Raw genomic sequence first — 13,867 nt, forward strand, 5'->3', positions numbered from 1 at the left:
ACTGCTTAAGTCAGGACTAGTCTCTACTATCAACATTTCACTACATGACAATGGCGAGCGCAATCACTACTGCTCAAAGACCCAACCGTAACTGTAAAATCTCTCCTGTTGAGAGAACTTTGGTGTAGAAAATACAGGTGTAAGAAGCCCCCTTGCCCCAGTGCGTGTACTCTACCCCTCCCGTTTAAATGTTGCAGCCGCATTACTATCAGTATTCATGTTTGTTTTAAACAGTCAATATGATAATATTATGATAATATTATTAAATGCATTATAATGAGACATGAAGTAAGATGCTTATGCTAGTGACGTCTGGACCTACTCTATCTGTAAAGTGTCCTGAGATTACCTGTACACCTGTACATACCTGTATACAATTATACTGAATTGAATGGTGGAACTCTACTAACAGGAGTGAGGAGTGAATTGTGCCTCATAAAATTTTTATTGTGCATATTAACAAAACATACAAGATGTGTTTGCGGTACAAAATTTCCACATTTCCAGTGATCCACAAACATGGACACCAACAAAGGCTCACGGTGTGGTAGGACATAACAGATAAAGACAGACAGATAAAATGAGAACAAAATATAATCTTGAAGTAGCACCTTGAAGGCACCATTACATCACCGTCTGATTCATTGCGGCCGTACATTGTAACTACTGTTTACAACTATGTACTAGCTTTCACCCCCATAGAATTTTAGAGCTGTTTTTACTCTAAAGTCAGACCACATTTCCCCTAAACTCTAAAGCTACTTCCTGGCATTTTTTGTTTTGAATTAGAAGGGTATGAATAAGGCTGAAACTATGTAGAGAACTGTAATAACTACATTGCCCTCATTAGTTTGAGGCTCAAAATGAATACAGTAATGAAAACAGACATATTTTAAGTGTCATTTTACCATTTAAAATGAGAAGATTTTGGCTTGGGCTGACACCAAACTCTTCATGCTTACAGTATACAAACATGTAGAATATATGTATTTGTTCTTTCCATTTCATCCTGTACAGAAAAATGGGTAACAGGTGTATTGCTTGTGTTACTTAAACACATGAGGGGAGGATGTGCAGTGGGTTCTCTTTATTCTGTGAGGGGGAAGGTAGGGAGTTTCATATGTGTAATGCATGTTTACTGTATGTTTATTGTGTGTTCATGTGCAATGCATTGCCATTTTAGTTCTCTCGATTGCTCAGAAGACAATAAATGCTTTTCTTATTTTAACACGTGCAGTAGGATTATGTTTTATATAACTAATGTCTGTGTCCAGTCAGTGGGGGGGTTAACTAGTGATGGCACAATACCTGGGTATTTTTTAGAACAAGTTAAAGGAAGAACAGACAACATTTAAGCCCATTTAACACAAGTATAATGTGCTATCTCTAACATCCAGGCAGCCTTTACTGTCTTGGTATTGCTGTAAAGCATGAAATTCTACTGTCAACTGAAAAAAATCACAGTGAATGCCATATCTGATGTTGCTGTCATATACACTCACCTAAAGGATTATTTGGAACACCATACTAATACTGTGTTTGACCCCTTTCGCCTTCAGAACTGCCTTAATTCTACGTGGCATTGATTCAACAAGGTGCTGAAAGCATTCTTTAGTAATGTTGGCCCATATTGATAGGATAGCATCTTGCAGTTTTGTTTTTGTTTTTTAGTACAGTGAACTCATTGTCATGTTCAAGAAACCAATTTGAAATAATTTAAGCTTTGTGACATGGTGCATTATCCTGCTGGAGGTAGCCATCAGAGGATGGGTACATGGTGGCAAATAAAGGGATGGACAAGGTCAGAAACAATGCTCAGGTAGGCCGTGGCATTTAAACCATAACCAATTGGCACTAAGGGGCCTAAAGTGTGCCAAGAAAACATCCCCACACCATTACACCACCACCACCAGCCTGCACAGTGGTAACAAGGCATGATGGATCCATGTTCTCATTCTGTTTACGCCAAATTCTGACTCTACCATCTGAATGTCTCAACAGAAATCGAGACTCATCAGACCAGGCAACATTTTTCCAGTCTTCATTTGGTGAGCTCTTGCAAATTGTAGCCTCTTTTTCCTATTTGTAGTGGAGATGAGTGGTACCCGGTGGGGTCTTCTGCTGTTGTAGCCCATCCGCCTCAAGGTTGTGTGTGTTGTGGCTTCACAAATGCTTTGCTGCATACCTCAGTTGTAACGAGTGGTTATTTCAGTCAAAGTTACTCTTCTATCAGCTTGAATCAGTTGGCCCATTCTCCTCTGACCTCTAGTCTGGCAGCAACAACCATGCCACGCTCCAAATTGCTTAAATCCCCTTTCTTTCCCATTCTGACATTCAGTTTGGAGTTCAGGAGATTGTCTTGACCAGGACCACACCCCTAAATGCATTGAAGCAACTGCCATGTGATTGGTTGATTAGACAATTGCATTAATGAGAAATTGAACAGGTGTTCCTAATAATCCTTTAGGTGAGTGTAAGTTGGTTAATTGTTGCGTATTGCAGTACTGACATTTAAATCAGAAGAACTCATTCAAAACTCTAAAACAAGATAACATACATTTGGTTGACATTCAGTAGGAATGTAAAAGCGGGGGATGTGAGAGCTAAAAGCCGTACAGTGTTTTTACATATATCAAAGACAAAAAAACATCTGACTCTAACTGTGGTGTTTCACACTGTGTTTTGTTGCCGAATGTAACTATGTAAGAATGACAAAATGGACAACGCATATCCATTTCCTCCCACTGTACAAAAGTGAAGCAAAAATGGGCGCAGCAATCTGGTAATTTTGGAGCTTGAGTCTGCGCGATAGTGATTGGGCCTCTGAGCTGTCCCACCTATACACCCGCCCAACCAATCACAGGTCAAGCACAGCTGTCAACCATAACGTCTTAGCCCGTTTTTATAGCATCAAATAACAAAACAAACTTACTTACTTACTTACTTACTAACTAAAATAACGGAAACCATTGTGTATAAAAAATGTATTTGACTTTGATAGTACTTTGATTTTTTAGTTTGGCCCATGTCAAATCGGCTAACATAGAGGGGGTGGGATTTATGACCTATACTGCAGCCAGCCACCAGATGTTTTGGTTTCACTTATACCAGGGGTCTGCAACCTGTGGCTTCTTAGCGACTCTCCAGGGCTCCCTGTGGCTTCGACAAAAACTGCAGTAACTTGTGGCAAAAAGTTGAGACTTTTGAAAATGTCACCCTACGGTGGCCAGTCATGTAATTAGCAATCATACTTGGCAAGGCACATTCAGAGCAGAAAAAGACACAGCAGTGCCCCGCAGGGTTGTGTGGATAGTGTCACTTAAATTGTTTTTGTGTGACATTCTTTTGTGTTCTTTAACCCCCCAATGTAGCACAAAAAAAAGCAGCTTAATTTCTCTGAGACAGAGAGAAAGTAAAGAGACAAAGCGACTATGCTTAGTTGTTGCAGAAGACGGTCAGCTGTCACAAGCACTGAACTGACCAGAGATGTGTTACAGCTGACTGCTTTCTGCAACAAGCTCCAGCAAAAAACACAGTCCCTCCGTCTCTTTTCTTTTCCTCTTTCTCTGTAAATTGAAACTTCCTTCAAGTGTGGTAGGAAATGTTGACACCTATAAAAAATCTGACGGAAAACCATGACAGTTAAATAAAAAATCTATGTGTGCGACAACGGGGAATTAAAAAACACAATGGGACATCACACAAATGCCATTTGAGTGACACTCCCGTTGCTGCACAACCCTGCAGGGAATTGCCTGATATTTTCTTCTGGTTTGAACCTTACACCGTCTATGCATCAACCCCATGTGTAAAAAAAAACACAACTGGCATTAACAGCCCAGTCCTAGCCCCCCACTAGCCTGTGGTCCGCAGCCTGTGGCAGATTGCTGGTGCGTCCTCAGGTTGCAGATCCAGGCGAACCTTTTCCCACACTTTTCACAGCTGAAAGGTTTCTCCCCGGTGTGAACTCTCTGATGCTTCTTCAGGTTTCCGGCCTCTGAGAAGCGTTTCCCGCAGGTGTCACAGCGGAAAGGTTTCTCCCCCGTGTGGACTCTTTCGTGGGCCTCCAGATTGGACAGACCAGAGAAAGCTTTACCACAGGCTCGGCATATGTATCTCTTTCTGCTGCACTCGCTGGGCACCATGCTGGCAGCCTGGCTTTTATTATGGCGAGCTAAGAGGTTGGCTCGATGCTGCACAGCAATTGCCACCTCAATGCTGGCCAACCCGGCTGTGGATCCCCCGACAGAGCTCATAGTCCTAATGTTTGAGCTGATACCAGAGGTAGTTGTTTTATCCCCACTGTGAGTGTGAATGACAGCAGCTGTGGTGGAGGACCGTGCTGACTGTGCAGAGGGAATGACGTGTTGTTGCTGAGAGATCCTGTTACTATCAGGATGCTGCTGCAGCAGCTGAGCCTGTGAACTTCTGATCATGACTGGTTTTCTGCTCCATGAAGGCTGGGAGGATGGAGCCTGCATCCTCAGAGGTACGGACACAGAAGGCTCTGCTGACAGGCCTGGGAGCAGAAATTAGAAAGAAGTCAGCACACATTCATTACATCATTTTCTCTGAATGACTGCACTGAAGAGTGAAATATGTCATTAGGGCCCAAGCACAGACAGCAGAATTGTTATTCCTTCTTTCTTCCAGCAAATGAACTGCCTTTTTGAGGGGCTCAAAAACTCACCAAAATTGGCGGCATCAATCCTGGTTTACATATTTTAAGGGTTTTGGGAATAGATGCACAAAAATGGCTCGCCAGAGCCCCCTACAAAGTTAAGGAAAATTGAGCCCCTGCAGTATGTTTAACGTAGACTAATGAAACTTTGTACACATATGAAGACGTACAAAAACGTCACTGCAGCCGTAACCTACACCCAACAGGAAGTCCACCATTTCTAATTGTAAGTTCAAAAATTGTGTGATTTTGCCCATTTCCACATGTTGTACTTTAACCATAGACAGCCAAAGAAATGGACCTACAGATTCCGTTGCTCGGGATATTAGAAGCACTTTTCAGGTGATAGCTGAGCGTTACTGCGCAGCCTCCAACTGAACTCGACGACGAAGATGTGACGTGAGCAACCTGCCTGAAAGTTGTACTGGCAACTATGAGCGTGGTTTAGGTGTGTGTGGTGGTCGCGACTGTTCATTCAAAACAACAATTGTACAAAAGATACCTATTTCTATCTTACTTTAACACTTGCTTTCCACACCTACCTCACTTCCTATACCTTACTTCCTTTCCTCCCCTGTCTTCACCACTGATTGTTTTTTGCTTCCACCTTAATGACCTGATTGAGTTCACCTGTTCCCTCCTTATTTAAACACTGCACTCCTTCTGAGTTAGTCTTTTTCACACCTTCACATGGGGCGGCAGCTGGTAAGATGAGTTTTACTTTGTACCTTATTTTTTGATAACATTATTTATCTAGTTACTTTATGAACATGTGAGAATATTGACTTAAGTTCTGATTTTTATTTGTTTCTTCCTAGATTCTCCAACCTCTGTGTGTTTGTGTCTGTTCTGTTATACATCATTTTCCTCATTCAGTTTTATTAAAAACAACTTCTGTTGAATGGACCAAACTTCTCTGTGGCTCAGCTCATGCATTCTGACCGATGCCCCATGACGCTGGTATGCTGCTCTCCTTGTGTGTGTACGTGTACACAATTCAGCAGTAAGCCAAACTCCATTCAAATGAATACGGGAGTCAGGATATAGCGTCCAAGCTCCTGGTGATTTATTTGGCATCACAGTCATATACAGTATGAATAGGAGTGGAACTGTAGAACACAAACAAGTATACGTTAAGCAAGATGCACAAAGTATACAGCTAGCTACTGTGCATCAGTTGTATAGCAATTTAAGTATATGGTCCACATAGCATACAGTTAAGCTGATACATCTGGTTAATACAATTTACAAAAATAAGGCTTAGTAAAACATTCATCACAAAAATAATGCCCAGATATTGTTCTATGATCTGTGCTAAACTAGTACTTACAGACGATGCTTTCAAATGCATAAAAAAAAGAAGGATTGCAGCAGAAGAAATAAGTGAGTCCATTCAGCAAAAATAAGGCAAACTACTAAACTAAGATGGCCGACTTCCTGTTCTGGAACAAAGTGCATCTCAAACTACAATAAATTTAAAGGGCTGGTAGGGGTTAATTCCCTAAACCTGAAGGCAAAACAGATGTCAACCAACCTTAAAAACTGAACCCTCCTTTACATGGTCCTTTGAGCCAGGAACAAGACTATTGTCATGGATGCAAAGCCATTAGATGAGACTAGATGAATTCCAATATCCTGGAGTGTAAGGGCGACGCACTGAGCTGACACTCAACAGCAGTTTCCAAAGAACAGCAAGCCGCTCGATTTCCAAGTGTTGAATTGCAATATCGCTCTTCCTCCTGTCCACCTGTGATCATCCTGTTGCGATGATTCCCCTTTAAGGCCTCAGTCTTCTACATCTCATAGTCACCACAATCGGAGACCTTTGGCACCCCCTACTGGCAGAACACATGTATACAAGTTTGAGGGTCCTTCTTTCCTAGACCTTACTCGAGAGGATAAAATGCAGTACAGGATGTTGCGGATGGGACTCAGTAATTTACTCAACCCTAATGAAAGGCAGCATTTCAAATATCATCCTCTCCTGGAAAATCTCAAACTGGACCGAGCCAAACAACTAGCTCTTGCCTTTTCCTCTGCTTCTGACCCATACACTCAAGCCATTAATGCTCTTGATGAACATTATGGGCAACTTAAACAACTAGCACTAAAGGCGCTCAGGTGATGGTCATGCTCTTGATAACTTTGCTCTTTGTGTACAAGCACGTTGGTTAGCACTATGGAAGATCAAGGACATGCAGAACTTCTCTGTGGATTTCATGTGGATCGTCTACTTGAAAAGCTGCTTGTAAAACACTCCAGTCGCTTTAGACGGCATGTCTACAGAAACCAAGGTATCATGAAGTATGACTTGCTTGTGTTCTCATCTTGGTTGCAATCCAAAGCTCGGTGTCATCCCAGAATGGAGATTTCCATCTTCAATGAGCAAAGACTTTCCCGTAAGCTCATACCTGCTCCAACCACAATTCTACATGGGGCACACAAACCAAATGAAACCCTGCCAACTCCAGAACTCCTTCCAAATTCAAGAGCAACCTGTGCACACTGCCAATAATGTAAACATCCTATTAGCAGATGTTCTGAATTCACAGTAAGACAAAAGCTCAAAAGGTAAACTGGATAAAGGAAAATAAACGCTGTTGGCGCTGCTCTCGCACTCACCAAGCTGCTAAGTGTGACCTGCAGAAGTTCTGTGCCACCTGCAAAGGAAGACATCTACAAATACTGTGTGAGATGAATCAAAGGTCCAAAAATCCTTCAACATCTGTTGTGAGGACATTGTATCTGGACCGACCAAGTGCTTGCAATTATGTACTCCTAAAAGTTGTAAAAGTACTTCTTCAAAATGGAAAGAAAACCTTGGAAACTTATGCTATCCTTGATGATGGTTCTCAACGTACCATTCACCTGGAAGGTAAAGCTGAAAATCTATCAAAGATTTGCAACCACAAGATACATCTGTGCCTGTCCAATGTCTGTTTACGTCCTTCAGTTGCCAACTTGACACTCTACCTTGACCCAGTTAGAAAGCAGTCATCAGATCAAAGCAAGACCAACAAGCCCTGAAGCATCTTGAACAGGCTACAGAAAAAGTTTAAGTCGATGAGTTGAATGCTATGCCACTCCCCTTCTTAGGCTAGCCAATTCTCCTCCTCATTTTGCAGTGATGTCACAACTTCGTAACACTGAATCTCAGTTGTCCAAGGATCCAGAGAAAGCCATATCCTGCTTGACCAAACCTTGAAACTTGAGAAGGCTGGTTATGTGGCCAAGCAGACCCCTGAAGAGGTTCACAGCGCCAAAGAAGCTTGGTACATTCCTCACCATATGGTAACACATAACAACAAAGATCGTGTTGTGTTTGACTGCTCATTCATTATCCAAGGACAAAGCCTCAACAAGTATCTTTTACCAGGACCAATCCTTGGGCCAACACTCCTTGGGGTACTGCTGCACTTTTGGCAACATGCAATAGCAGTAAGTGGTGACATTAAAGGCATGTTTCACCAAATCCATCTTCTGCCTCAAGACAGGCCCCTTCTTCAATAACTGGGGCGAGATATGAACCAAGATGTTCCCCCAGCAGTGTACCAATGGCAAGTCCTTCCCTTCGATACCACATGTATCAATCAATAAATCAAACTTTATTTCTAAAGCACATTTAAAAACAACCAGGTTGACCAAAGTGCTGTACATTGACATGAAACAATAAATAGACAGAATACAACACCAGACAAATACAACATACAGTTCTCATGCTGGATTAAAAGCCAGGGAATAAAAATGCGTTTTTAGTCGCAATTTAAAAACCGGAAGGCCAGGGGCCAGTCTAACATGAAGAGGCAGCTCATTCCACAGTCTCGGGGCTGCGGCTGAGAAAGCCCGATCCCCTCTGCTCTTAAGCCGTGTTTTAGGGACAACAAGAAGAGACTGGTTTGCAGACCTTAATGACCTTGAAGGAGCATGTGGCTTCAACAGATCAGTGGATGTTGACTGGAGCACATGAGTCCATGAAGGGCTTTAAAAAACAAACAATAAAATCTTAAAATCAATCTTAAAATGAACTGGGAGCCAGTGAAGAGAGGCAAGGACAGGGGTGATGTGATCTCGCTTACGAGTCCCAGTAAGGAGATGAGCGGCAGTCCCTGTTGGGAGATTTATGCCCTTCAGAACTTGTGAAAGACAAAGAACCTGATAAATTGGTGCAGAATTCAGTAACTCAGTGGTTCTATGTTGACAATTGCCTGCAAAGCTTTCCATCATCCGTCACAGCACACACACTTCTTGACAAATTAGGAGCTACCCTTTCAACTGTAGGTTTTGACCTCTGTCAATGGCCAATTAACGATCCTGCTGTGATCAGCCATTTACCACCTGAAACAAGATCTGAAAGTAGTGAACTTTGGCTCTCTGAAGGCTGTGCTGATCCCCAAGAACGCACAATAGGATTGCTGTGGGACTACAAACCTGACCTCCTCAGGTACAAATACAGAACCTTGGAAGAACATACCATAACAATGCGTCACATCTCCAGAGTCTTTGCTCGTCTGTATGACCCATTAGGCTACCTCCTACCTTTCACAACTCGTGCAAAAATTCTGGTTCAACAACTATGGAGAAAAGAACGAGAATGGGATGATCCTTTTCTTCCACAAGGCATCCTAACAGCTTGGATATCCTGGGAAAAGGAACTCATCTAACTTCCTTAAATCACCATCCCTTGCTGTTACATTTCCAAAGAGATGGAAGTTTCCCCCACAGTGCAAGACATCCATATCTTTTGTGATGCTTCTGAACATGCGTATGGTGCTGTTGCAGACTTAAGATCAGCAGATCACAAATGCCAAGTGGAGATTAGTTTTAGTGGAAATTAGCCCGTTCACAAGTTTCCCCAAAGAAGCAGTTCCCAAGATTGGAGCTATGTGCTGCACTAGCCGGTGCACACCTCTGTGACCTTATCAGAAAAGAACTGGCCCTACCAATCAGAGACACATTATGGACTGATTCTACCACAGTTCATCCAAATAGATGGAATAATGGCCCACCATTCTTGTATGGACTTCCAGATACTTGGCCCATACTTCAATATGCTGAACCTGATGAATCTAGTGATCAGATGGAGTTGAAAAAGTCTTACTGTTGTGGTATTATCAACACTATTGCTAATCGTTTCAAGACTTACCAAGAGCTTCTGGATGTCACTGCCAAATCTCTCACTAATGGGACTAGTGGAAATCCTTCTGCAACTGACTACCTGAAAGAAGGACAGGAAATTCTCCGACAAGCACAGATGGACAATTTTGGTGAGGACCTAGCTTACCTCCAAGCCCAGAAACAACTTCCACCACATAGTCGCTTACTGTTTATCCCAAAAGCTGTGCAGTACCACTGGACTAATTCATGTTAGAGGTTGATTATGACAAAACGATCAACTGGATTTGGAGTCAATCCATCCACTTGTACTTGATCCCACTCACAATGTGACAAAATTGCTTATTCAGGATTATGATGGCAGATTGTACCCCACTGGATCAGTAAGACTCTTACTGAAATACTGTACATAGAAAGTGTTGGATGTTGAGAGGACGGGAGGCAGTACGCCGACATCAGCGCAACTGTGTTTCGTGTCAGAAATGGAGAGCGAAACCAAGCTTCCCAAAGATGGCGGATTTACCTGTTGCTTTTTCTCAAGTTATTTAAACCTCCCTTCTAATCAACAAGAACAGATTGTTTCGGACCATACAATGTCAAGATCAGCCGACGATCTGAGAAAAGATGGGGTATAATATTCATGCCTAATGTGTACACATCCTCAATCATATGAATACAGACTCCGTCCTCACGGCCCACCAACGATTCACTTCTCGGAGAGGAAAACCCAACAAGATCCTATGTGATCAAAGAACCAACTTCAGAGGAAGAAACAGCATTACAGGACGTTTTACATAACCTTTCTCCCACTCTCCAGTCAGTCCTAGCAATGAAAAAAATCCACTTTCATTTCAATCCTCCACACGCACCCCACTTTGGTTGCATCTGAGAGCGGGAAGTACGCTCGGTAAAGAGTGTACAACCATTGGTGCACAAATGGTACTGAAGAGGTTCTGAGAACAGTGTTAATTTAAATTGAAGGCATCCTAAATTCAAAACTACTTGGCTTTATGTCTTCAGATATTGCAGATGTTGATCCAGTCACCCCCAACCTCCTCATCATGGGACGACATGATGCTGCGCTTATTTTGACACTTGCTTACCACACCTACCTCACTTCCTGTACCTCACTTCCTTTCCTCCCGTCTTCACCACGGATTGATTTTTGCTTCCACCTTAATTACATGATTGATTTCACCTGGTCCCTCCTTATTTAAACACTGCACTCCTTTTGAGTTAGTCTTTTTCCCACCTTCACTTGGGGCGGCAGCTGGTAAGATGAGTTTTACTTTGTACCTTATTTCTTGATAACATTATTTATCTAGTTACTTTATGAACATGTGAGAATTCTATCTTAAGTTCTGATTTCTATTTGTTTCTTTCTAGATTATCCAAACCATGTGTGTCTGTTCTGTTATACATCTACATTGAATGCACAAAACTTCTCTGTGGCTTAGCTCTGCATTCTGACCAATGCCCTATGACAATAGCAACCAACGTCAAAAAGTTTTTTTTCATAAAGTGCCTGCCCTTTTCCAAAGCGTCTCAGTTCTGTGTTAACAAGCCATTTTTTTGAATGCTGCTTTTCTTATCAGGGCATCTTAAAAAAGTCAGTAGGGTGTGCCTCGCATTTTGCAAACTGCAAATGCACTCTGTCTATGCACTCTGGAGCCATTGTGTGGATGTGGTGAGTTTCTAGCCCTTCAAAATCCAGACTTATGAATATGATCTTTAGTCATGTCTTTATTGTTGTAACGGTTATCGATGCCTGCATTACATGATCATTTCTACATATCAAAAAAGAAGAAGCACAAAAACTGACACATTAAGTCTCTACCAAAGAAAGGAGAAATTATCTTACCTTGTGACACAGATGGCTGCATCTGAACTGAGGAGAAACTCTGCCCTTCAATAATAACCTCATCTTGGTCACTCTGTGCTGGGTTATCAGTGGTAAAAGGACATGAAGGGCCACTGCCAGCCGAGTCCCTATCAGGGGCCCAGCGGGTGAAGAATGTCTCGAGTTCAAACAGAGAATATTCAGAGCTTAGAGGATTGTTGTTGTTGGATCTCTGCTGCTGATGTGTTTTTGGGTTGGCGGGTGTGTTGGTGTCTGGTACCCTCAGCTGGACTGCCCCCATACTGCTAGGCTCTTGCGATATCACAGGTGTTGGCTGAGGTGCCGCAGACTGGGGAGGAAGAAGAGCGGGGAGCTTTAGCAGAGTGGTGTAGGTGTTATTGACTTAAGTCTCATCAGGGTACAGGACTGGATGGACAAAGGACATCTGAACAAACAGAAGTTTAAAAAAAATGATAAAATAGATGCTCTCTTCCACAGAGTGACACTACTTCATAAATCCATGCAACATTAACAGAAAAAGCATGACAGACATCTCAGTGCTTGAATTGGAGGAAAAAAGGTGCCAATAAGTTCCTAATTCATCAAATCCATGAGATGATCATTGCATGTGTTTTTATATTCATAGCTCTATCTTGCAGGGATGCAGGGACCTCGACTACTTGATCTAAGGAGCCTAATCCAACTGCCAATCTCAAAGTCAAAATGTCGCAGAAAATGTGGTTATGTTACAAGGGATCATTCTATTCAGGCTATATGGGGGTGCTGAATGTCTGATTTTTGCATAGAATTGCATGGGTTTTCCCAATAAATCATGATTAATGGGCGATTTTGAATAAATATCACCCTATTTATAATACTGTTAACAATTAGTAGTAAGGGTATTCATGTGGACAAAAATAAGTGCCAGTTCTCAGTACTGCTGAGTACTGCTGAGTACTGGCCCATTTCAGGCACTGGTCAATCTTAAATATCTGCATGTGAAAATACCATGTAGCATAAATGCATTAATATGTTGTACTGTATTTATTTACAGTCTAACAACTAACGTTAGGCCCCGGTCCCATTTCCAACTCCCCATGAATTGGAAAGCCTAGCTAGTGGTTAACATTACAACCCATAATACTGGCTGAAGGTTGGTGACCACTGAAGGAGCCAGTGCAGACAGTTCAGAATGTAAATCTGTTAAAAAAAAAACCAGTGTGCTCCAGTAATTTGGTGAAATCTAACTCTACATGGAGGCATATGTATAGACTTTAAAGGTAATCTGTACATATGGTTATTATGAATTAGAACAATGTCATGTTTTCTTCCTTATGTAAATTTTATAAAAAAATTGTGCCACAATTTTGTAATGTATGATTTATAATAAAAACACAAATTCGTATTTTGAGTTTTAAAAAGTTTTAATGAATTACATTGCAAACTGTGGACATTGAGAAGGATATTACCAAATTGTGACACAATAGAAAAAGCTAGTTACATTAACAATATGTTTATGCTTCATAACAGCAAAACTTTAAATTGACATTCCTCAAGAGAATTATTCTTGTAGATAAAACAAAGAAGTATGCATCAGAGGTCCTGTATTAAGAAAGACTGAATGCATTTCCACTGGAAGAACATGATTACAATACGATTTAAAAAATGCTAACAATATTACTGACTGAACATATCTCCAAGCAGTGTTTAATCTTACCACATTGTCTGAAATGTCTTATTTGCTGTTTTTTATCTTTAGAATGTGAACACACAAATGTACATCTTACTTTAGGAATTCCATTGTCGAGTTCACCAAAACAGACAAAACTGGCATAATTTGCGGCACTAGAGCAAAGCTGGATTTAAAGCGATGCTCCAACTTACAAAAAGAGCGCTTTGCACTCCAACCAAAAATCCTCCGCTTGTGCTCCCTGATCACTTGCAATCAGATCACACGCTCTAATGAATGTGTGATATAGTATTTTCTTTACTGGCTAAAATATGTTTTGCTGCTGACCCCGTCCATAGCAGCTTTTGCTTCTCCAAACTGCCAAAAGAATGCTTTGCCAAAACTTTGCCACACACACACACACTAAAAGGGATTCACTACTCCTACAACATAGGTTAGTAAACAGTAGAATGCAGCATGGAGGCCGGTGAAAGAGTCACAATGATATTATCTATTTAGTCTCTCTTTCAAACTTGGTGCTGACTAATTTGATGTTCAAGCACTG

At 41.6% G+C, this 13,867-nt stretch overlaps 1 protein-coding gene across 1 annotated transcript in view; it reads right to left on the reverse strand.

The window, feature by feature from the left end:
- Positions 1-2,239: 2,239 nt before the first annotated feature.
- The window catches only part of LOC116694682 (zinc finger and BTB domain-containing protein 49), a 29,125-nt gene continuing 17,497 nt past the window's right edge, over positions 2,240-13,867 (reverse strand). The window contains exons 7-8 of the mRNA XM_032524510.1: positions 11,655-11,982; positions 2,240-4,519 (exon numbers count right to left, since the gene is read on the reverse strand). Of these exons, the coding sequence (XP_032380401.1) occupies positions 3,831-4,519; positions 11,655-11,982 (1,017 nt within the window). The 3' untranslated portion in view covers positions 2,240-3,830. The remainder of the gene's footprint in view (positions 4,520-11,654; positions 11,983-13,867) is intronic.

The sequence above is a fragment of the Etheostoma spectabile genome, chromosome 2 (genome assembly GCF_008692095.1).
Source record: "Etheostoma spectabile isolate EspeVRDwgs_2016 chromosome 2, UIUC_Espe_1.0, whole genome shotgun sequence".
NCBI lineage: Eukaryota > Metazoa > Chordata > Actinopteri > Perciformes > Percidae > Etheostoma > Etheostoma spectabile.